The sequence below is a fragment of the Salmo salar genome, chromosome ssa09, assembly GCF_905237065.1.
Source record: "Salmo salar chromosome ssa09, Ssal_v3.1, whole genome shotgun sequence".
Taxonomy (NCBI): Eukaryota; Metazoa; Chordata; class Actinopteri; order Salmoniformes; family Salmonidae; genus Salmo; species Salmo salar.
The window spans coordinates 3241660-3267959 of record NC_059450.1 but is presented as its reverse complement, the minus strand read 5'-3'; the positions used below and the strand labels follow the sequence as shown (position 1 = coordinate 3267959).

The following is a 26300-nucleotide window of genomic DNA, read 5'->3' as shown; positions in this document are numbered from 1 at the left end:
AATTATCCGCCGCAATTGTTGCAACCCCTATTACTAGCCTGTTCAATCTCTCTTTCATATCGTCTGAGATCCCTAAAGATTGGAAAGCTGCCGCGGTCATCCCCCTCTTCAAAGGGGGAGACACTCTAGACCCAAACTGTTACAGACCTATATCTATCCTGCCCTGCCTCTCTAAAGTCTTCGAAAGCCAAGTTAACAAACCGATCACCGACCATTTCGAATCCCACCGTACCTTCTCCACTATGCAATCTGGTTTCCGAGCTGGTCATGGGTGCACCTCAGCCACGCTCAAGGTCCTAAACGATATCATAACCGCCATCAATAAAAGACAATACTGTGCAGCAGTCTTCATCAACCTGGCCAAGGCTTTCGACTCTGTCAATCACTGCATTCTTAACGGCAGACTCAACAGCCTTGGTTTCTCAAATGACTGCCTCGCCTGGTTCACCAACTACTTCTCAGATAGAGTTCAGTGTGTCAAATCGGAGGGCCTGTTGTCCGGACCTCTGGCAGTCTCTATGCCACAGGGTTCAATTCTTGGACCGACTCTTTTCTCTGTATATATCAATGATGTCGCTCTTGCTGCTGGTGATTCTCTGATCCACCTCTATGCAGACGACACCATTCTGTATACATCTGGCCCTTCTTTGGACACTGTGTTAAAAAACCTCCAGATGAGCTTCACTGCCATACAACATTCCTTCCGTGGCCTCCAACTGCTCTTAAATGCTAGTAAAACTAAATGTATGCTCTTCAACCGATCGCTACCCGCCCGCCCGACTAGCATCACTAATCTGGACTAGAGGTCAACCGATTATATTAATTTGGGCCGATTTCAAGTTTTCATAACAATCGGTAATCATTATGGCCGATTACATTGCATTCCACGAGAAAACTGCGTGGCAGGCTGACCACCTGTTACGCGAGTGCAGCAAGGAGCCAAGGTAAGTTGCTAGCTAGCATTAAACTTATCTTGTCCTGCGTTGCATATAATCAATGCGGTGCCTGTTAATTTATCATCGAATCACAGCCTACTTCGCCAAACAGGTGATGATTTAACAAAAGCACAATCGTTGCACGAATGTACATAACCATAAACATCAATGCCTTTCTTAAAATCAGTACACAGAAGTATCTTTTTTTTAAACCTGCCTATTTAGTTAAAAGAAATTCATGTTTGCAGGCAATATTAACTAGGGAAATTGTGTCACTTCTCTTGCGTTCATTGCACGCAGAGTCAGGGTATATGCAACAGTTTGGGCCGCCTGGCTCGTTGTAAACTAATTTGCCAGAATTTTACATAATTATGACATAACATTGAAGGTTGTGCAATATAACAGCAATATTTAGACTTAGGGTTACCACTCGTTCGATAAAATACGGAACGGTTCCGTATTTCACTGAAAGGATATACGTTTTGTTTTTGAAATGATCGTTTCCGGATTTGAACATATTAATGACCAAAGGCTCGTATTTCTGTGTTTATTATATTATAATTAAGTCTATGATTTGATATTTGATAGAGCAGTCTGACTGAGCGGTGGTAGGCAGCAGGACGCTCGTAAGCATTCATTCAAACTTTCCTGCGTTTGCCAACAGCCCCTAGCAATGCTTGAAGCACAACGCTGTTTATGACTTCAAGCCTATCAACTCCTGAGATTAAGCTGGCAATACTAAAGTGCCTATTAGAACATCCAATAGTCAAAGGTATATGAAATACAAATGGTATAGAGAGAAATAGTCGACGAGTCATAATTCCTATAATAACTACAACCTAAAATTTCTTAACTGGGAATATTGAAGAACTGGGAATATTGAACCACCAGCTTTCATATGTTCTGCGCAAGGAACTTAAAACTTTAACTTTTTTACATGGCACACATTGCACTTTTACTTTCTTCTCCAACACTGTGTTTTTTTTGCATTATTTCAACCAAATTGAGCATGTTTCATTATCAGAGTAAATTGATTTTATTTATTTATGTATTATATTAAGTTAAAATAAAAGTGTTCATTCAGTATTGTTGTAATTGTCATTATTACAAATATATACAGTGGGGAGAACAAGTATTTGATACACTGCCGATTTTGCAGGTTTTCCTACTTACAAAGCATCTAGAGGTCTGTAATTTTTATCATAGGTACACTTCAACTGTGAGAGACGGAATCTAAAACAAAAATCCAGAAAATCACATTGTATGATTTTTAAGTAATTAATTTGCATTTTATTGCATGACATAAGTATTTGATCACCTACCAACCAGTAAGAATTCCGGCTCTCACAGACCTGTTAGTTTTTCTTTAAGAAGCCCTCCTGTTCTCCACTCATTACCTGTATTAACTGCACCTGTTTGAACTCGTTACCTGTATAAAAGACACCGGAATTCTTACTGGTTCTTACTGGTTTAGATTCCGTCTCTCACAGTTGAAGTGAGAGACGGACACCACTGTCTTCCAAGTTGAGAACAAAGAAAGTATCGCGATGTAAAGGTTAGTCGAAAATGTGCCTATTACGGCTATAAGCAGCCTGTAATCAACGGCTATCCAAGCATGATGAGAACTGTTTGATTTAAGTGTGTGGTCCACTGTAAATAGAGTTGTTTGTGTGAACGAAAACAAAGATAAAGGTTGAGGAAAATTAATTTTTAGACTGTTGTGACATGAAAGAGAAAACCGAGGTTGAGAACGTTTGATAAGGAGGAGGTAAGAAGTCTAGAAAGTTGTTCAGATGGGTAATTTGGAGACTAACTCTGCATCCCAAATGGCACCCTATTCCCAGGCCTATAGTGCACGACTTTTGGCCAGGGACATAGACTTGGAGTTGCCCAGCTAAAGGGTTAATGGGAGAGTGCTGTCTGGCAGCTCTATTGTATTCCCTCCAATACCTCCCATTCCACTTGTCCGAGCTCACATACACACATAAAGATGCAGACACACACACACACACACACACACACACACACACACACACACACACACACACACACACACAAAATATGCACACACCCTAGTCCTTCTCACTGCTGCCCGCTGTCTCTCATCTGTTCCCTTTTTCCAAAAACACCCATGGACATATGGACCTCTCAAACCCTACCCTACACACAGGCGCATACACACACTTCCAATATCCTAGCCTCGGCCAATGTGGCTATTGGATTTTAACCATCACTGGACCAGCTTCTCTGTGACTCATTAGTCTGCATTTTCCATTTATTTCATTCACTCCTTCTGCCTCCACCCCTCCATCTTTGCCTCACTCACTGGCTTTTGTGAGAAACGAGGGCAGACATCTGCCGTCCGTGCCACCCTCTCCATCTCTCCGGACCACCGAGGTGGCAAGCGCCCAGCCATGGAGTGTGTGTGTGTGCGCACAGGGGGAATGCTATTGTGCCCCTTAAACTAATCCCAAGCTCAATGTAATGAATTATAGTCTAACTGGCAGGTGGTACAAGGCTACCCTACAGTATGGCCTAGTTCCACAGTGTACTTCATACAATCTGAGCAATATACACTACCGTTCAAAAAATTTGGGGTCACTTAGAAATGTCCTTGTTTTTGAAAGAAAAACACATTTTTTGTCCATTAAAATAACATCAAAGTGATCAGAAATACAGTGTAGACAATGTTAATGTTGTAAATGACTACACTGTGTAAAAGCACTATTTTCATATTGAGATGCGTTGCACTGAAAACTGTCTCTTTATAAACGTCAGGTTTGTTTGTGATGAAGACATGCAATAGATTAGTCATTCATTCATTGCTATGATCATTGATCCCCTGAAGAAGCTATCCCTTTACATTTCTTTCTGTTCCCCCAAAGGTTTGAATATACTGGTAAAGTAACCAGGTTGTTCGCTTGCTAGCCAATGAGGTAAATTTAGTTTTGTGGTGGAAAACCCTGGCTGTTACCCATAGACACATAGGCTAGAAATGTTTTAAGTTACGATACTGTTGTGAAGCTTGCATTCAATTTCCCCTCAGTGTTGCACACAACAAGCTTTCATTCCCCCTGTCACAAGGGGAGTAATGTTAATGGCTGATTTAAGATGTCATCATCCCTGTTACGATAAACCGTGTCACTTTTTATTTATTTGAATTTCTGAACATGTCAGAATATAATTATTTGGTGAAATAAATAGTAATTCTGGACGAAATTACACTTCCCAAAAGGCACTCAATTCGTAGAATGACCCAGCTATGTGATTCTATGATTGCCAAATACTTTTGAGATGCTACCCAAACCACAACACGGTATGCTGATTGGAGGATGAACAATGCTATGCTAACGGTCACTATTCAAGAACAGTAGACACAATGTAATGGCACTAACCTGTTGCATTTTCTCCAGGTCCAGACTTGGCCTCCCCAGCTCTCCCCCGTAGCTGTGCCTGTGTTTCCTATAGGGAGCCGCCGACTGGTCGAAGTGGGTCAAGATGAAAGGCTTGGCAGCAGGCTGCACCCCCTGGAACTGGAGCTTAATTGGAGGCGGTGGCTTGAGGCTGCGAGGTGGGCTAGAGCTAAAGAGCACCGGGCTGGTGGAAGCGGCCAGGCAAGTCCCAGGCTCCAAGGATGCTGCAACCGGGCCGCAGCCACACAGGTCCCACACCTCCTCGTCGCTGGAGGCACTGCTGTGGTGGTCACCGTGGCGATGGTGCAGCGTCCACTTCCCGCCGTCTCCAACGCCGTGGCTGATTCGCTCCAGCTCTTCTTCAGACGAGTGACGGTCCAGAGTCGGGTCTAGAAGGAGGCGTAGGTGATGGAGGCGTGCCGGAGATAGGGGACCCTGATTGTGCTGCTGGCTGGTGGCCAGAGGGGTGAGGCCGCAGTTCCGCCGCCTCTCTGAGGGGGGTGACCAAGAGCACATGTCAAAGGTGAAGAGGCAGAGATAGCGACAAGCTTGTCTATTTCTATACTGTGTAAACTGAAAGTTGCTTTATCTGATAAATGACCATCTTGTACATAGAAGACTTGGGTTGGTTTGAGCAGGCAGGCCACATACCTCTGTCAATCTGTGCAAGCTCCTGGTTCTCCCCCTCGGAATCGTCGCTCTCCGCTCCCTCCCCACTGCCATGGTAGGAAATCTAGAAGGGAAAGGGTTAAAGGATAACTATTTAATTGGGCAACATATGGCTTGTCCCTCAACCTCCTACATGTGATAGCATACAGTTAGCATCAGTACAAGACACTCTTTGGGGCTTTGCTAGGTTAGGTCGACAAGTAGCGTAATTATTAGACGAAATACCCAGGTTCATATCATTGTAACTATGAAGCAACTAGGAAGCAGTATCTTTACCAAATCACCATTCCACTTGTCTCACATCTCTACAGCTAGCGCAACAGCATCACTAAGCAACAGGGTGGCCCACTGACATAATTCTCAACTAACATAATTTTATCTGAAGACTCAACTAAACATTGTGTTAGAGAAATTGTGCAAAAGGTCAAGATTAGGGCAACTCTGTTTTGCATATAACGTGCACATCATGCTAACACCCAAACTTGGCCAAATGGCTTTATTTCCTGGAAAATTCCTCACTCTCAAATTGGAATTTGGAAGAGGGATAACATTTACAAAAAGCTTAAATCTAGGCCTGGTCAATCTAGCCTCTTCAGTTCAGTGTAAACTCTTGTCAGCTCTTGGCAATTTCCAAGTCCCAGATTGCCCCTTTAAGAGCAGTTCCTTTTTGAGGGGTCAACGACAACAACAGTAGACACCCAGCAGAGTGCAGCACTAAGAGTTAAGTAACACGCCACACACACAGTAATTACCACACTGAGGCAGAGCAGCTGCCATCTGCGCTCACACACACATGCACACACACAATGCCTCCCTTTCCTACTGAAGCACTTCAAACAGAGAGAAGGAGAAAGAGAGTGCACGAGAAAGGAACCAGGGCCTCAAGTCCTACTCCAGCAGGCAGCATCCACTTCTACTATATACAACTGGGGTGCATTCAGAGTTCACTATGACATTGTAGGACACAATTTTGAATGTTGAACAATGCTGAATGTTTGCGACTGGTTCACTGTACACTACATAGTACTCTTACTTCCCTATCAGTATCAAAATACAGACTATACTGTATCTAGCTATTTAATATCTTTAGCCTAATCCTGATCAAATATCTTTACAAATGTTCACACCATCAATCAAACTATTTCCACTACTACCTTAGCGAAGTACAAATGGTGCAATTACGGTTATAATAATTAATATAGCCTTTTATTATAATTTGAAGCAGTATACAGTATATAGCAGCATAGTTCTCGATCAATTCTTTACATCGACAGCCACAGTAGAGAGCACTGCCATTGCCCTTTCTATCTCCATGACATCCCCCACTAGCACCACATTGGCTTGTGTGGGAGACTGATAGTATTTTTCTCTTCCCATTTAGGATCGGGGGTAGGGTAATCTGATCCTAGATCAATTTTAAGGGCAACTTCTACCTCAAGCAAAGGGTTAAGGGCTCAAGTCCAGGTTAAAGGTAAAGGGTGTGTCAGTCTTGGAGCAAGTCAGACACTATTGTCAGAGGCAAGAGGATGAGCCAACATAACAGTGACGTTGCATGTTGACTTAACTATTTGGCCTCGCTCTGCCCCCAGGGCAATTCAGGGAAGCTGGTATTAATCGCTTATAAGGACAGCAGGTGAAAGAGAGGGCACACAACCACACAAACACAATAGTCCACAAACACACATGCACACACGCATTTACATTGCATTTAAAAGGTATACAAGCACCCCGCATACTGTCAAGCAACAACGTGCTTCAGTGTGTGTATGACTGGGGTAGGCTACTTATCTCTTTTCAGTCCAACTTAGTCTCCCTATCTTTGTTACATACTTCCTCCCCACACTGGATAAACGGGGCATTTGTTTCATCTGAGCAACTCAAACCACAACAGGGTTCAAATAACTGGACCATGAACATGTTTAATTTGAAATGGGGTTTTCATGACTAAGGTGTGACTGTATGGATTTGAATAGATGTTTTTCTCTCAAACCATGAGCCATGATACCTGTGTTGAGCATGTAGTATCAGAAGGTACTCTTGTAAAGGACATCAATGTTATGTGCAGTGCACAGTGAACTGCTGATGCTTGTCTGAGTATGACAGAGTTTCTTGTTAATTACTTTTATGGTGTGGGTTCGTGCAACAGTTGAGGGAACAGTTTGTAACAGTTGAGGGAACGTTGGCAGTATCCGAATACCCATACTTGCATCTTAAATAGTGGGCCAAAAAAAATGGTTTAATAGTATGCAACATTTCTAAAAATGTTGTATACTTAAATTGCCTGGATGTCATACTAATTTCGGCTTAGACAACACGTGAAATGGGGATTGGGCTACTGAAATCAACAAATAGTGGGAAACAACGCAATCGTGCATTACGCATTCTCCGTATGCGACAATATTATGTTTAATAGTATGTGAATTTTCAATAATCGAGTATGGTTTAAATGCCAGGATGTTATACTTATTTCGTCTCTTCATCTAGTAGAATTCGATGCACACTTTTCCATAACGCATTGGAAAAGGTGGGTTGCGAGTGATAGGCCTTAATTCTCTTTAAGTAGCCAAACTATAAAACTAGGCTACTTAATTGGGAAGATGCCGAATAGCGAAGCTTCTGCGGTGCCGTTCAAATGTAGGGTAAGTAGTTTTTGTTCTCCTTAGAATGATCAAGAGTATTGCATTGTAAGCTACATCTTTAAAACAGAAGTCTTTAGAAAAATGTTTTTACCCTAATTGGATTTCTGTTTTCTCATTGAACATTTTTTATTGTTCTAGTCAGAGCTTTTTTGTATTTATTTATTTTTTTACCCCCTTTTCGTGGTATCCAATTGGTAGTTACAGTCTTGTCGAGGTCGAGAGCCGTGCGTCCTCCGAAACACAACCCAGCCAAGTCGCACTGCTTACACAATGCCTGCTTAACCCGGAAGCCAGCCGCACCAATGTGTTGGAGGAAACACTGTACACCTGGAGACCGTGTCAGCGTGCATTGCGCCCGTCCCACCACAGGAGTCGCTAGAGCGTGGTGGGACATCCCTGCCGGCCAAACCCTCCCCTAACCCAGACGACACTGGGCCAATTGTGCGCCGCCCCATGGGTCTCACGGTCAGGGCCGGCTGCGACAGAGCCCATTGTCAGAACTTTTAAACTAAATACTAAACCATCTTTTGATTTCCAAATGTGTCAGCACCAGAGACTCAGGATGTGGGTGCGTTATTGGTGGCAGGTTAATCAGGCCTATTGATTGGAACATATGGATTGTTTAAGTATTGTAGGCAAGGCTACCTATTATTTCATTTATGGATCAAGCCTTAGCAGTCATTCTGATCTCGTTCCCAATTATCAGTGCTTTAGTTTATTATGTTGCTGTCCGGCGGTTCTGAATTTGTGATGCAACCGACTGTCCATGTTTTTCTGTGCATTACCCATTTTATTTGAACATTTGAAAAGTTTTGGTGTGTGTACTAGGCAATTTGATTTAATTTATATACAGTACCAGTCAAAAGTTTGGAGACACCAACTCATTCAAGGGGTTTTCTTTATTTTACTATTTTCTACATAGTAGAAGTGATGACAGCATTGCATACTCTTGACATTCTCTCAACCAGCTTCACTTGGAATGCTTTTCCAACAGTCTTGAAGGAGTTCCCACATATGATGAACACTTGTTGGCTGCTTTTCCTTCACTCTGCGGTCCAACTCATCCCAAACCATCTCAATTGGGTTGAGATCGGGTGATTGTGGAGGCCAGATCATCTGATGCAGCACTCCATCACTCTCCTTCTTGGTCAAATAGCCCTTACACAGCCTGGAAGTGTGTATGCGGCAGAATGCTGTGGTAGCCATGCTGGTTAAGTGTGCCTTAAAATCTAAATAAATCACAGACAGTATCACCAGAAAAGCACCCCCACACCATCACAGCTCCTCCATCCTTCACGGTGGGAACCACACATGCGGAGATCATCCGTTCACCTACTCTGCGTCTCACAAAGACACAGCGGTTGGAACCAAAAATCTCCAAATTGGACTCATCAGACCAAAGGACAGATTTCCACAGGCCTAATGTCCATTGCTCGTGTTTCTTGGCCCAAGCAAGTCTCTTCTTCTTATTGGGGTCTTTTCGTAACAGTTTCTTTGCAGCAATTCGACCATGAAGGCCTGATTCACGCAGTCTCTTCTGAACAGTTGATGTTGAGATGTGTCTCTTACTTGAACTCTGAATCATTTATTTGGGCCGCAATTTCTGAGGCTGGTAACTCTAATGAACTTATCCTCTGCAGCAGAGGTAACTCTGGGTCTTCCTTTCCTGTGGCGGTCCTCATGAGAGCCAGTTTCATCATAGCGCTTGATTGTTTTTGTGACTGCAATTGAAGAAACTTTCATGGACTGTCGTTTCTCTTTGCTTATTTGAGCTGTTCTTGCCATAATATGGACTTGCTATTTTACTTGCTATTTTATTTTAATAGTGCTATCTTCTGTATACCACCCCTACCTTGTCACAACACAACTGATTGGCTCAAACGCATTAAGAAGGAAAGAAATTTCTAACAAGGCACACCTGTTTATTGAAATGCATTCCAGGTGAATACCTCATGAAGCTGGTTGAGAGAATGCCAAGAGTGTGCAAAGCTGTCATCAAGGCAAAGGGTGGCTATTTGAAGTATCTGAAATATAAAATATATTTGGATTTGTTTAACCTGTTAGGACTAGGGGGCAGTATTTGCACGGCTGGATAAAAATTTTTTTACCCGATTTAATCTGGTTACTAATCCTACTAGAATATGCATATACTTATTATATATGGATAGAAAACACTCTAAAGTTTCTAAAACTGTTTGAATGGTGTCTGTGAGTATAACAGAACTCATTTGGCAGGCAAAACCCTGAGACATTTTCTGACATGAAGTGGATACCTGATGTGTTGTATTACCTTTAAACCTATGCCATTGAAAAACACAGGGGCTGAGGAATATTTTGGCACTTCCTATTGCTTCCACTAGATGTCACCAGCCTTTACAAAGTGTTTTGAGTCTTCTGACCGAACAAGAGCCATGGAACGATGATGGCCCATTAGACACCTGGCGCGCGAGTTCATGTTGGGTACCCTCGTTCCAATACGTTATAAAAGAGTATGCATTCGTCCACCTTGAATATTATTCATGTTCTGGTTAAAAAGGCCCTAATGATTTATGCTATACAACATTTGACATGTTTGAACGAACGTAAATATATTTTTTCCCCTCGTTCATGAAGTGAAGTCCGGCGGGCTTAGATCATGTGCTAACAAGACGGAGATTTTTGGACATAAATGATGAGCTTTTTTTGAACAAAACTACATTCGTTATGGACCTGTGATACCTGGAAGTGACATCTGATGAAGAGAATCAAAGGTAATGGATTATTTACATAGTATTTTCGATTTTAGATCTCCCCAACATGACGACTAGTCTGTATCGCAACGCGTATTTTTCTGGGCGCAGTGCTCAGATTATTGCAAAGTGTGATTTCCCAGTAAGGTTATTTTTAAATCTGGCAAGTTGATTGCGTTCAAGAGATGTAAATCTATAATTCTTTAAATGACAATATAATATTTTACCAATGTTTTCTAATTTTAATTATTTAATTTGTGATGCTGACTTGACTGCCGGTTATTGGAGGGAAACGATTTCCTCAACATCAATGCCATAGTAAAACGCTGTTTTTGGATATAAATATGAACTTGATAGAACTAAAAATGCATGCATTGTCTAACATAATGTCCTAGGAGTGTCATCTGATGGAGATTGTAAAAGGTTAGTGCATCATTTTAGCTGGTTTTATGGTTTTGGTGACCCTGTCTTTGAATTGACAAAACATTACACACAACTCTTGTAAATGTACTGTCCTAACATACTCTAAATTTATGCTTTCGCCGTAAAACCTTTTTGAAATCGTAAAACGTGGTTAGATTAAGGAGATGTTTATCTTTCAAAGGGTGTAAAATAGTTGTATGTTTGAAAAATTTGAATTTTGACATTTATTTGGATTCAAATTTGCCGCTCTTGAAATGCACCTGCTGTTGATGGAGTGCACCACGGGGGGGACGCCTGCGTCCCACCTAGCCCATAGAGGTTAACAGTTTTTTGGTTACTACATGATTCCATATGTGTTATTTCACAGTTTTGATGTCTTCACTATTATTCTACAATGTAGAAAATAGTAACAATAAAGAAAAACCCTTAGTGTACTTAGCGATCAAATATGTAGTGAACATTACTCCTTAAATGCCTATAAACTAGTACTGCCATTATGCCACATAAATGGCTCTTGCTTGCATGTTATGTTGAGCATAAGAAAGGCACCAACAATCCTGATTTCCGAGGACTACCCTTACCCTTGAGGTTGCATGTTAAATGTGCAACCAGAGGGGGAAAAAACTCTAGACCACCTTTAATCCACACACAGAGACGCGTACAAAGCGCTCCCTCGCCCTCCCTGGCCTTCCATTTGGCAAATCGGACTATAATTCTGTCCTCCTGATTCCTGCTTACAAACCAAAACAAAAGCAGGAAGCACATGTGACTTGGTCAATAAGAAAGTGGTCAGATGAAGCAGATGCTAAGCTACAGAACTGTTTTGCTAGCACAGACAGGAATATGTTCCGGGATTCTTCCAATGGCATTGAGGAGTACACCACATCTGTCATTGGCTTCATCAATAAGTGCATCGATGACATGGTCCCCACAGCGACTGAACTTACATACCCCAACCTGAAGCCATGAATTACAGGAAAAATCTGCACTGAGCTAAAGGGTAGAGCTGCCGCTTTCAAGGAGCAGGACTCTAACCCGGAAGCTTATAAGAAATCCCGCTATGCCCTCCGACGAACCATCAAACAGGCAAAGCGTCAATACAGGACTAAGACTGAATCGTACTACACCGGCTCAGACCCTCGTCGGATGTGGCAGGGCTTGCAAACTATTACAGACTACAAAGGGAAGCACAGCCACAAGCTGCCCAGTGACACGAGCCCACCAGACGAGCTAAATTCACTCTATCCTCGCTTCGAGGCAAGTAACACTGAAGCAGGCTTGAGAGCATCAGCTGTTCAAGATGACTGTGTGATCACGTTCTCCGTAGCTGATGTGAGTAAGACCTTAAAACAGGTCAACATTCACAGGGCCAGACGGATTACCAGGACGTGTACTCCGAGCATGCGCTGACCAACTGACAAGTGTCTTCACTGACATGTTCAACCTCTCCCTGTCTGAGTCTGTAATACCAACATGTTTCAACCAGACCATCATTGTCCCTGTGCCCAAGAACACAAAGGTAACCTGCCGAAATGACTACCGACCTATAGCATTCACGCCTGTAGCCATGAAGTGCTTTGAAAGGCTGGTCATGGCTCACAACACCATTATCCCAGAAAACCTAGACCACTCCAATTCGCATACCGCCCCAACAGATCCACAGATGATGCAATCTCTATTGCACTCAACAGTGCCCTTTTCCCACCTGGACAAAAGGAACACCTATGTGAGAATGCTATTTATTGAATACAGCTCAGCATTCAATACCATAGTGCCCTCAAAGCTCATCACTAAGCTAAGGACCCTGGGACTAAACACCTCCCTCTGCAACTGGATCCTGGACTTCCTGACCGGCCATCCCCAGGTGGTAAGGGTAGTTAACAACACATCCGCCACACTGATCCTCAACACAGGGGCCCCTCAGGGGTGCGTGCTCAGTCCCCTCCTGTACTCCCTGTTCACTCATGACTGCATGGCCAGGCAAGACTCCAACACCATAATCAAGTTTTCCGATGACACAACAGTGGTAGGCCTGATCACCAACAACGATGAGACAGCCTATAGGGAGGAGGTCTGAGACCTGGCCGTGTGGTGGCAGGACAACAACCTCTCCCTCAATGTGATCAAGACAAAGGAGATGTTTGTGGACTACAGGAAAAGGAGGATCGAGCACGCCCCCATTCTCATCGACGGGGATGTAGTGGAGCAGGTTGAGAGCTTCAAGTTCCTTGGTGTCCACATCACCAACAAACTATCATGGTCCAAACACACTAAGACAGTTGTGAAGAGGGCACGACAAAGCCTATTCCCCCTCAGGAGAATTAAAAGATTTGGCATGGGTCTTGAGATCCTCAAAAGGTTCTACAGCTGCAACATCGAAAGCATCCTGACTGGTTGCATCACTGCCTAGTATGGCAACTGCTCGGCCTCCGACCGCAAGGCACTATAGAGGGTAGTGCGTACGGCCCAGTACATCACTGGGGCCAAGCTTCCCGCCATCCAGCACCTCTATACTTTGCGGTGGCAGATGAAGGCCCTAAAAATTGTCAAAGACTCCCGCCACCCGAGTCATAGACTGTTCCCTCTGCTACCGCACGGCAAGCAATACCGGGCCGCAAGAGGCTTCTAAACAGCTTCTACCCCCAAGCCATAAGACTCCTGAACAGCTAATCAAAGGGCTACCCAGACCCTTCTTTTACACTGCTGCTACTCTCTGTTTACTATATATGCATGGTCACTTTAAGTCCACATATTACCTCAATTACCTCGACTAACCGGTGCCCCCGCACAATGACTCTGTACTGGTACCGTCTGTACATATTGCTATTGCTATTGCTATTTTACTGCTGCTGTTTAAATATTAGTAAATTATTATTTTTTACTTCTCTATTTTTACTTAACTTGTTTTTCTTCTCAGCATCTTAAAGCATTGTTGGTTAAGGGCTTGTAAGTCAGCATTTCACTGTAAGGTCTACACCTGTTGTATTCGGCGCATATGAAAAATAACATTTGATTTGAGATATTATCATGTTAGATATACCGTGCCTTCGGAAAGTATTCAGACCCCTTCACTTCTTTCCACATTTTGGTACGTTACAGCCTTATTATAAAATGGATTAAAACAAAAAAAATCTTTGCAATCTACACACAATACCCAATAATGACAAAGCGAAAACAGGTTTTTAGATTAGTTGTTTGCAAATGTATTAAAAATAAAAAACAGAAATTCCTTATCTACATAAGTATTCAGACTCTTTGCTATTAAACTGAAATTGAGCTTGGGTGCATCCTGTTTCCATTGATCATCTTTGAGATGTTTCTACAACTGGATTGGAGTCCACCTGTGGTAAATTCAATTGATTGGACATGATTTGGAAAGGCACACACCAGTCTATATAAGGTCCCACAGTTGACAGTGCATGTCAGAGCAAAAACCAAGCCATGAAGTCAAAGGAATTGTCCGTAAAGCTCTGAGACAGGATTGTGTTGAGGCACAGATCTGGGGTACCAAAAAATGTATGCAGCATTGAAGGTCCCCAAGAACAGTGGCCTACATCATTATTAAATGGAAGAAGTCTGGAACCACCAAGACTCTTCCTAGAGCTGGGGGAGACGTTCCTTGGTAAGGTAGGTGACCAAGAACCTGATGGTCACTCAGACAGAGCTCTAGAGTTCCTCTGTGGAGATGGGAGAAACTTCCAGAAAGACAACCATCTCTGCAGCACTCCACCAATCAGGCCTTTATGGTAGAGTGGCCAGACGGAAGCCACTTCTCAGTAAAAGGCACACGACAGCCCGCTTGGAGTTTCCCAAAAGGCACCTAAAGACTCTCAGACTATTAGAAACAAGATTCTCTGGTCTGATGAAACCAAGATTGAACTCTTTTACATGAATGCCAAGCGTCACATCTGGAGGAAACCAGGCACCATCCCTACGGTGAAGCATGGTGGTGGCAGCATCATGCTATGAGGATGTTTTTCAGCGGCAGGGACTGGGAGACTAGTCAGGATCGAGGCAAAGATGAATTGAGCAAAGTACAGAGAGATCCTTGATGAAAACCTGCTCCAGAGTGCTCAGGACCTCAGACTGAGGTGAAGGTTCACCTTCCAACAGGAAAACGACCCTAAGCACACAGCCAAGACAACGCAGGAGGGGCTTCGGTTCAAGTTTCTGAATGTCCTTGAGTGGCCCAGCAAGAGCCCGGACTTGAACCTGATCGAACATCTCTGGAGAGACCTGAAAATAGCTATGCAGGAACACTCACCATCCAACCTGACAGAGCTTGAGAGGATCTGCAGAGAGGAATGAGAGAAACTCCCCAAATACAGGTGTGCCCGAGTTAGAATAAGGTTGTAACGTAACAAAATGTTGAAAAAGTCAAGGGGTCTGAATACTTTCTGAATTCACTGAATCTAATTATTTAGGAAGTAAACGCTAGGGGTCCATTTGGGATTGGGCATAAAATCACCTTGTATTCAGCTATCCTCATTCATGGTGAGTAATGGAATTCTCCAACCTCTATGTAAGGGGCTACACAGTGAGAGCACATACACCAATTTCCCAGTTCCGCTTTCCTTCCTGCTTCGTACAATTTGTTCCATGTCAGGCTGAAAGCTCACATGCCCTGACCTCCTAGCTTTCACTCCACACCTGTCTGGTAAGGCCAGCTAAAGCCATGACCACGGTGTTATCTCCCGTACTAAAAGCAGGTGATTGCAGGTCTAATGAGTGATAAGGGGGTTGTTAAAAACAGCTGCTACGCCTGAGTGACAAAGAAAGAGGAAAGAGTGGAGATGCCATGGTAAGGCCTGATGGATAAAGGGATAGTGGCAGTTTGTGTGTACACGTATGTGTGTCTGCGTGCGCCTGTGTCCAAAAGGTAAAAACCAAAAGAGCTAGATCATCTGTCACCAGCTTGGCATGATGGTGTCCACCTGGCTGTGACATATTTGATATGTCCCGTGTTCATGTGCTGCATGGGAACACGTGTGAGGTGAGAGGGATTGGCAGTGCCATCATGAGTGTGTGAAGACTGTTTGTGCCCTTAGAATAATTCCAAAGACAACACACTTAAAAGGATATTTCGGTTTTTAGCATGTTAGACCTCATTTTCCGCTTACTTTTAGTGTTGAAGCATCATCCAGACAGCTGTTTAGTCAGAGTTCCATTCATGAGATGTCTTAGTTGTTTGCTCGAGCCATACAGTGTATTGGTCAGACTCGCAAGCATAAAAGTGTATAACTCGAACTGTGTTTTTGTTGCCTTACTGTCATGCTCGTCGTAAAGATGGGACCAAGGCGCAGCGGGAATGTGAATACTCATCATCTTTATTTATTAAAGAAAACGAAACAAAAACACTTGACCAAAAACGACGGCGAGAAACAGTCCTGTGAGGCACACAGCTACACATACGGAACAACTACCCACAAATCCCATAGAAAAACACCCCTATTTAAATAGGACCTTCAATTAGAGGCAACGAGAAACAGCTGCCTCCAATTGAAGGTCAAACCAATAAACTAAGCATAAACTAAGCATAGAAATAGACTAACATAGAACATTGCCCAACAAACCCTGAAACACACTAAACAAACACCCCCTGCCACGTCCTGACCAAACTACAATAACAAACAACCCCTTTTACTGGTCAGGACGTGACACTTACAGCCTGAAATAAAAACGATTTCAAATCTGACTTTTTCCGGCTATATTTACACACAGTAAACACACAATATCCAAGTAAAAAAAAAAGATGCAACTCTGAAAATGAATTACAAGTAAAACAGTAAAATACCCTATTTGGATAAGTGAACACCCACCTGAGTTAATACTTAGTGGAACCACCTTTTGCTTGAATTATAGCCGCGAGTCTCTTTGAATACGTCTCTAATAACTTTGCACACCTAGACTGTGCAATATTTGCCCATTCTTCCTTGCAGAATTGTTCAAGCTCAGTCAAATTGCATGGTGACCGCTCATGGACTGCACTCTTCAAGTCATTCCACAGATTCTTGATGGGATTTAGGTCGGGGCTCTGACTAGGCCACTCAAGGACATTCACCTTCTTGTCCTTCAGCCACTGTACGGTTGCTTTGGCGGTTTGCTTTGGGTCATTGTCATGTTGAAACGTGAACCATCTTCCCATTTTCAACTTCCTGGTAGTGGGCTGCAGGTTATAAATATAAAGTTTATTTGGAAAGTAATAAATATATATATTTTTAAAAGCATTCATGATTTGCGTAAATGTAATATACTAACTATTACTCTTGTTAAAAATATGAAATGGTATTACATTTGGTGAACACATTATGACTTGTTTAGGACTCGAAACTCAAAGTTTAAGACTTGAGACTTGTCAGTCTTGACTTGGGACCTGACTTGGGACTTGAGTGCTAAAACTTGAGACTTACTTGTAACTTGTAAAACAACGACTTGGTCCCACCTCTGCCAACAGGTGTCTACTAGTTACAGAAAAAACTCACTATCACACCCATGTGTACACTCATGCGGGCTACTATAATTACAGCCATGCTCAAATAGACTTGAACTCTCAAACACACACAGTCAAACATTATCATAATTGTACTCATTCCACTTGAACATGTGAGAAAACAAGATTTGTGAGAGCTATATTTCTTTCTTCCCTCGCTCTGCCTTCATTTTTGGTAGTGTTTCCCAAATGTTGAGCAAGCAAATGCTAGCCTAATCTTGCTAATGACATAATTTCCCCTCTGTTGTTTACAATGTACAACCCTCCAACTTTCGAATGTTCCCAATTGGCTAAAGACTTGGCTGCTTGTTTGCGGAACCAGAAGATACAGTTGAAGTCGGAAGTTTACATACACCTTAGCCAAATACATTTCAACTCAGTTATTCACAATTCCTGACATTTAATCCAAGTAAAAATTCCCTGTCTTAGGTCAGTTAGGATCACCACTTCATTATAAGAATGTGAAATGTCAGAATAATAGTTGAGAGAATGATTTATTTCAGCTTTTATTTCTTTCATCACATTCCCAGTGGGTCAGAAGTTTACATACGCTCAATTAGTATTTGGTAGCATTGCCTTTAAATTGTTTAACTTGGGTCAAACGTTTCGGGTAGCCTTCCACAAGCTTCCCACAATAAGTTGGGTGAATTTTGGCCCATTCCTCCTGACAGAGCTGGTGTAACTGAGTCAGGTTTGTAGGCCTCCTTGCTCGCACACGCTTTTTCAGTTCTGCCCACAAATTTTCTATAGGAATGAGGTCAGTCCTTTGTGATGGCCACTCCAATACCTTGACTTTGTTGTCCTTAAGCCATTTTGCCACAACTTTGGAAGTATGCTTGGGGTCATTGTCCATTTGGAAGACCCATTTACGACTAAGCTTTAACTTCCTGACTGATGTCTTGAGATGTTGCTTCAATATATCAACCTAATTTTCCTACCTCATGATGCCATCTATTTTGTGCAGAGCACCAGTCCCTCCTGCAGCAAAGCACCCCGAAAACATGATGCTGTCACCCCTCGTGCTTCATGGTTGGGATGGTGTTCTTCGGCTTGCAAGCATCCTCCTTTTTTCCTCCAAACATAATGATGGTCATTATGGCCAAACAGTTCTATTTTTGTTTCATCAGACCAGAGGACATTTCTCCAAAAAGTATAATCTTTGTCCCCATGTGCAGTTGCAAACCGTAGTCTTGCTTTTTTATGGCGGTTTTGGAGCAGTGGCTTCTTCCTTGCTGAGCAGGTTATGTTGATATAGGACTCGTTTTACTGTGGATATAGATACTTTTGTACCTGTTTCCTCCAGCATCTTCACAAGGTCCTTTGCTGTTGTTCTGGGATTGATTTGCACTTTTTGCACCAAAGTACGTTAATCTCTAGAAGACAGAATACGTCTCCAACCTGAGCGGTATGACGGCTGTGTGGTCCCATGGTGTTTATACTTGCGTACTATTGTTTGTACAGATAAACGTGGTACCTTCAGGCATTTGGAAATTGCTCCCAAGGATGAACCAGACCTGTGGAGGTCTACAATTTGTTTTCCGAGGTCTTGGCTGATTTCTTTTAATTTTCCCATGATGTCAAGCAAAGAGGCACTGAGTTTGAAGGTAGGCCTTGAAATACATCCACAGGTACACCTCCAATTGACTCAAATTATATCAATTAGACTATCAGAAGCTTCTAAAGCCATAACATGGTTTTATGGAATTTTCCAAGCTGTTTAAAGGCACAGTCAACTTAGTGTATGTAAACTTCTGACCCACTTGAATGTGAATTATAAGTGAAATGATCTGTCTGTAAACAATTGTTGGGAAAATGACTTGTGTCATGCACAAAGTAGATGTCCTAACCGACTTGCCAAACTATAGTTTGTTAACAAGTCATTTGTGGAGTTGTTGAAAAACCAGTTTTAATGACTGCAACCTATGTGTATGTAAACTTCTGACTTCAACTGTAACTATTACCAGCTAGCCTAATTCCAATCTGATTTCAAACATGTTACCCCATCAAAAGGAAGTAGCATGTTTTTTTTTAACTGGTGGAATTAGTGAGATGTATGCTATTCAACGGCGTATGTCCATTTACAACAAACCAATCACCCCAGAAACTGTGCTGTTGTGCCATGGCCTGATCTTAATCTGGAGTCAATAAGAGGGCAAACAAACACACACACACGTCAGTGCATTGAATCACTACATAAGGCGACAACCTAAAATACACCCCCTCCAGTGTGTGTGTGTGTGTGTGTGTGTGTGTGTGTGTGTGTGTGTGTTTCAGTGTGCCTATGTTCCTGATAAACTGTAGCCTATGCAAGCGTGAGTAGTATGTCAAGTATGCTTGAAATAAATCCCTGTCACTGAGCAGCTTTCTAAGCTGGATCGATGGGAATCTTGGAACACACAGACACTCACGCTGGCTAGTCCACACGCATAGCAGCACATTCACACAGACAAGGAAATACACTGCCCACCTGAGCTACAGGCCTCACGCTACCTCCTCTCTGATACAGAATATGACGAACAGTTGGTGAACCATCATGTCTGCAAGCTCATTTTAGCTTTCCTTGCAATAACGGAGTGAAAAGCACACAGACATACTTGTGATTTCTAGAAGATTGTAGATTAGACATGCAAACATAGCTACATAAACAGACCCATGCCAGACACACAAACTTCAGCTGCTTCAACTCCAAAATCCTATAAAACTGACACAATCTCCCTCTTTCTCTCGTGAACTAGACCCCAGGTCTGACTTGCCTTTCCGTTCCTGGCATGCTCACATGGGGATCACGTCCATGTAACTGGCCCTGTAATTGTCTTCATTAGGTTGACCTCCTAGAGTCAGGAGTGGAACGGGGCCCATCCACACCAAAGAGGATAATTTTCTTTGGGTGTCCCAAGAATGACCACTTTCACAACCTCCACCGTGGTCAGTGACACACCAGTGACACATATCTTCCCAAGATGTCTGAAAGGGGTTGTGCCTTGAAATAATTCCAATAATTAGAAGAGCTAGCAGCCAGGGCTAACTGATACAGTGGTATCAATAACGTTTGGGGTGAGCTTTCCAACATCTCCACCAGACCATTCAAAATGTGCAATGGTGGCACAAAATGGCTGCTCAATTTGGAGTTGGTTGCGTCACAATATAGAGCGCCTCTACACCCAGCATGAAAAGTTAGCATTGTTGCACAAAATGGGTGCCATGTAACATTAAAGTGGGTGCCACTAAAGGTTGAAGCGAAGCAAGTGTAAAGGAGTGACTTCAATCATCTATCACCATCATTATATAAAATGTATTAAAATTGGTGATGCCGCCCCCTGCCAACAAACACTCAGTGTTTTTATTGAAGACCGTGGCGGCTGCAGCTCTGTATATTGCTGCGGGATTCTTAGTGCTCCACCTAACATGCTGACCAAACCGCTCGCGCCCGTGTGTCTGCTTTTGCATGTTGATTTTTGTACCCCCGCACCAGACACAATCAGGAGATGCAGGTTGAAATATCAAAACAAACTCTGAACCAATTATATTAATTTGGGGACAGGTCGAAAAGCATTAAACATTTATGGCAATTTAGCTAGCTAGCTTACTGTTGCTAGCTAATTTGTCCTGGGATATAAATATTGGGTTGTTATTTTACCTGAAATGCACAAGGTCACACACAAGGTGTGTGAAAGAATTCTAGGCAGTTTAGGATGGAAACACTGTTGAGCTATGGTCCATACACACAAAAGCCAGATTCCTGTTTTCAGAGGAGAACCAGATGTGTAATAAATTGAAGTAGGGTGTGTGTGTGTGTGTGTGTGTGTGTGTGTGTGTGTGTGTGTGTGTGTGTGTGTGTGTGTGTGTGTGTGTGTGTGTGTGTAATGAAGTAAATTGAATACTAATGTGATGTTATAAAGAACTGAACTGTGTTCAATGTTTATACATGTAAGAGTTATTTTCAGTGCAACAGTTACTGGTGGTTGCATGGCTATTTAGTTACAAAATCACTGTACAGCCCACATGCTTGTTGATCATTGAGATGTTTCAAGTGTGTGTGTGTGTGTGTGTGTGTGTGGCTGCAGTAGTCTCTTTCAAAGTAACCAGGTCATTCACCTAAAGCCACAGGCCCAAGCAAAAACGCTCTGCATCAGTGGTGACCCGTCATTCAGGGCAGTTTTACCTCTCTTGCATGTTATTTTGGAATTAATGCGTGTCACATATCAGTTTGCAAACTAACAATGTAAACAAAAATGTATTTACTTAATAAAGCCGCATACAAACATGGTCTATATTTTGCTTTCTTGAGTAAGGCAGCTCCAAAATGCAGGTGTTTCAGCTTAGTTCAGAGCTTTCTGTGGTGGAGGGGCAGCCAGAGGAAAATACAGAGCATAGGGGTTGGTAATGTTCTCTAGTTGAACTGTGATTGGCTCAGTGTTCAGTCACTCATGGGGACTACGTCACCGCAAAATCTACAGGGAGAGCTTGAAAGTTCAAGCCCCCTTGTGTGCTGCCGTATATTTACATTATAAGTGCCCATCCAAGAAGGCTCAAGATCATTGGCCACAGAAAATTACGTCAAATCACGTTATATCTACCGTAGCTTTGATCGGACTGATCATGTCAACATCATACTTTCAAAATCTTAGCTAGCAAGCTAGCAGTCATCATCATGAATCACGTCAACAATCTACTGGCAAATCCTTTTCAATCCTTGTTATATGAAGAGAAATTATAGATAAAACGTATCAGTGCTCATCAGCCATTGGGATATAAACATTACACAACAAATTGGAAATTGCAAATTCAACAATGAGTGGTTTGGAAGGAATCAGTGACTAACTGCAAGCGTTGCAAAGCAATTCCTATTTTGCTTCCCCTGCCTGCTATTCAGTGGAGAGGGCGTGTGGTCCAAGTCTGGTTTTAAGGGTCTCTTTTCCAAGCTTAAAAGGATAAACATTCACCTGCAACACCATGGGCCAGAAAAGGTTGAATACATTGGCTGACTTCTGCTGCGTTCAAAACAATTGGAAACTTGTAACTGGGACATCTCAGACTTCAGTGAGTTCAAGACAACTGGAAACTTTAAAAAAACAAGTTCCGACTGGGAAAATATGTTTTGAACAGTCATCCAACTCGGAATTCCAAGTCGGGAACTCTGGGCTCTTTCTAGAGCTCCGACCTGAAGATCACTGATGTCATGATTCAACCTTGTTTGAGCACAGCACAACTGTGAGTCTAAAAATGTATTGTATGCTGCTCCATAAATTCTGTAATATGCCAGGGAGATATGTATAATGTGGCTAAGAAGGTATTACTAAGTGTATGTTGTGTAGTAAGCTGTTAGTAGCCCATGTGCCTCACACTAATAATTTAGTCCCTTACCCTACTGTTCTGAATTGGTGGTGCACATGCAGCCTACAGCCTGTTTTAGAGAAATGTCATCATCGAATACATTAAGAGCTTTCATTGTCTGCTTATATGCCCCCTTTATTTATCCTACGGTTCTGACTCGCTGTACAGGGATAATACCGTAAGAAAGAACCATGTTCTGAATTCCGTCGCTGTACATTTAGTTATTTGTATATCTCAATTGTCAGTAGAAACCACATTTGTTGAAAAGAAAGCTCTGCTGAAAGAAAGCTCTCCTGTAGGGACAGCTTTATGTAGGCTCTAACAGTTTGTGGGCACCATTTGTCACTGTTATAGTGCAATTCATGTATTGTTTAGTGTTGTCTTGTGTAATGGCTTTGCTGGCATGCATCTAAAACGTTTTTGCCTACCAAGATTTACATGCTCTGCATAATGCAATACTAATTAATATATAACAATGTTACAATTTGTCTTTATAACATGATGTAGTGGTGGACGATGTAAGTGGGGAGGGGGGGATTCAACAATACTATGAGGCTTACCTTAAATTGAAAAGGATGAATCTCGTTGAGAGAGTGTCTTCTTAGCTTCTTGGTTAAAGTCTTCAACATCCTGAACTTTCACGGATATGGCTTATCTATCTTCACTAAACTATTTTTGTTGCTGGTGTGAAGCCATGCAACAACTACTTTGAAATGTACAGCAGTTTGCACATTAAAAGGCACAGGCTTACTAAAGCAAACAGTAACACACATTCACACACTCACACTCACACACACACACACACACACACACACAATGATGACAAACTCAACTTTTGTTGAAGAGAAGAACCAGCCCCCAATACCAGGCTGAAGACATAGTTTGTGCAGGTAAATATCTTGACATAATAGCGGTCGAAAATCCGTTATGTGACAGGCTAGATTAAGACCAATTTAAACGAAAACCGACTTCGTTATTGTGCGTTCATTTAGTTTGGTAGCGACGTAGCCAGTCCTGGTAGCTTGTTTCCCAGGTCCCAAATTAATAAATCATAATAGTTTCGACTTTCTCCTCCTCGGCTTTGAAAAAATAATTGTAGGAATAGCGCGCGAGGTATGTAGTCTACTTTTCCTCAACTTGCTCACGTTCAGACGCGCGCGCACACACACACACACACACACACACACACACACACACACACACACACAGCCGAATGTGTACGTGTACACGTGTACACACACACACACACACACTGCCACAGCCGAATCTACATGCTCTCCAACAAGAACATATTCCAGTTCTCTCGTTCATGAATCCGGATTTTTCATTGGCTTCTCCACCGAGTGATGTCATGTTTTTCTCAAGAAGGAGGGGGTGGCTGCCTGTTTCTTAAAGCAATATATTGTTTACTTTGACCGATATCAACCGTACATGTCTATATACGGTCTTTATAAGCATTAAGAATGTAATATATTTCTGCCAATTTTCATCTATTGGAGAATCATAGGGTTACTTAGATTTGGGAACTCATCAGGATGATGCCGTTCAGGGGCATCATTTATAAACCATGCATATGTACAACAATATACCCCAAAATGTTCTTGCTCCAGTTTTCACGCAAAAGTTAGCATTTATACAAATTTAACTTGATGTGAGAATGTGGTCAGGTTCCCTCAAACTTTAGAACATGCACGTCTGCTAGTGGTTGAAATATTGTATTGCAAGCTGGCAAGTAAGTATTTTGTGCAAATCGTGGATATGATGACAAGTTTATTCATTAAAAAAATCAACTGGAAACATATTTAACAAGAATGCAGCCTTTTGCCATTACTGAGAAGTCTGTGTTTTATTTTGACTCTAAAATAAGATGTTGGAATCTTTTTCCTATTTATTTTATTTTCATAACCTTTTCATAACCTTTGCATTCTTCACATTTTCTGGCTGTGATGGGTTCATATTCCGTTAGGAGATATAATATATGCATTACCAGTCAAAAGTTTGGACACACCTACTCATTCAAGAGTTTTTCTTTATTTTTACAATTTTCTACATTGTAGAATTATAGTGAAGACATCAACATTATGAAATAACACATACAGAATCATGTAGTAACCAAAAAAGTGTTAAACAAATCCAAATATATTTTATATTTGAGATTCTTCAATGTAGCCACCCTTTGCCTTGACGACAGCTTTGCACACTCTTGGCATTCTCTCAACCAGCTTCATGAGGTAGTCACCTGGAATGCATTTCAATTAATAGGTGTGCCTTGTTCAAAGTTAATTTGTGGAATTTCTTTCCTTCTTAATGTGTTTGAGCCAATCAGTTGTGTTGTGACAAGGGAGGGTTGGTATACAAAAGATAGCCCTATTAGGTAAAAGACCGAGTCCATATTATGGCAGGAACAGCTCAAATAAGCAAAGAGAAACAACAGTCCAACAGTCCATCAAGGTCAGTCAATGCGGAACATTTCAAGAACTTTGAAAGTTTGTTCAAAAACCATCAAGCGCTATGATGAAACTGTCTCTCATGAGGACCACCACAGGAAAGGAAGACCCAGAGTTACCTCTGCTGCAGAGGATACGTTTATTAGAGTTACCAGCCTCAGAAATTGCAGCCCAAATCAATGCTTCACAGAGTTCAAGTACAGACACATCTCAACATCAACTGTTCAGAGGAGACTGCGTGAATCAGGCCTTCATGGTCCAATTGCTGCAAAGAAACCACTACTAAAGGACACCAATAAGAAGAAGACACTTGATTGGGCCAAAGACACAAGCAAAGGACAATAGACCAGTGGAAATCTGTCCTTTGGTCTAATGAGTCCAAATTTGAGATTTTTGGTTCCATCCACCGTGTCTTTGTGAGACGCAGAGTAGGTGATGATCTCCGCATGTGTGGTTCCCACCGTGAAGCATGGAGGAGGAGGTGTGATGGTGTGGGGGTGCTTTGCTGGTGACACTGTCTGTGATTTATGTAGTGACTACTTTCATTCATCTGATGACTGTTATTTATTGAATCAACTAACTATGTTTAATTGTTACCCGATTGAATTAATCATGTAACAATTAACGCAATAGGAATTTGGGGCACCACGAGAGCGGTTGTTTAAAGAGTTACCATCTCCCAAATTAAACTCTAAAGGTATTTACCTGTCACATCCATAAAATAGTCAATGTATTAAAAAATAACTTCTTATCATATCATCATTCTGAACAGTCGTAACCTTCTTGGATCTGATTAACTCCTTAGTCATATCTCAGTTTACTCACTTACTTATGGCGCTGCCTACTCCTGATGATTCGTTTTTCAAATCATATGAGCAAAACATATTTCGCTTTTTCTGGGATGGTAAACCAGACATGATAAAGCGTGCCTATCTATATAATGAATATGAATTGGCTGGGTTGAGATTATTAAATATAAAAGCACTAAACCTCTCTCTAAAAGCTTCACTTATTCAAAAGTTTTACTTGAACCCTAAATGGTTCTCAAGTAAATTTCTAAGAAAAGCTCATCCATTACTTAAATTGCCTTTTTGCCTTTGTGCAGATTGCCATGTCTCATTTTCGATTAATTGAAAATTATACTTTTTTCAAAGTATCTCTATTTTTTAAACAAGCATTGCAGAGCTGGCTCCAATTTCAATTTCATCCCCCTGAAAAGAT

At 42.0% G+C, this 26300-nt stretch overlaps 1 protein-coding gene across 2 annotated transcripts in view; it reads right to left on the bottom strand.

The window, feature by feature from the left end:
* The window catches only part of si:dkey-16j16.4 (uncharacterized), an 82820-nt gene extending 58894 nt beyond the window's left edge, over positions 1 to 23926 (bottom strand). Inside the window, exons 1-3 of one of the 2 annotated variants that reach the window (XM_045723341.1) lie at positions 23193 to 23926; positions 5000 to 5081; positions 4331 to 4839 (exon numbers count right to left, since the gene is read on the bottom strand). In XM_045723341.1, coding sequence (XP_045579297.1) covers positions 4331 to 4839; positions 5000 to 5081; positions 23193 to 23261 — 660 coding nt within the window. In that variant the 5' untranslated portion in view covers positions 23262 to 23926. The remainder of the gene's footprint in view (positions 1 to 4330; positions 4840 to 4999; positions 5082 to 23192) is intronic. The other variant, XM_014210007.2, reaches the window with a different exon arrangement.
* Between the last annotated feature and the right edge of the window lie 2374 nt (positions 23927 to 26300).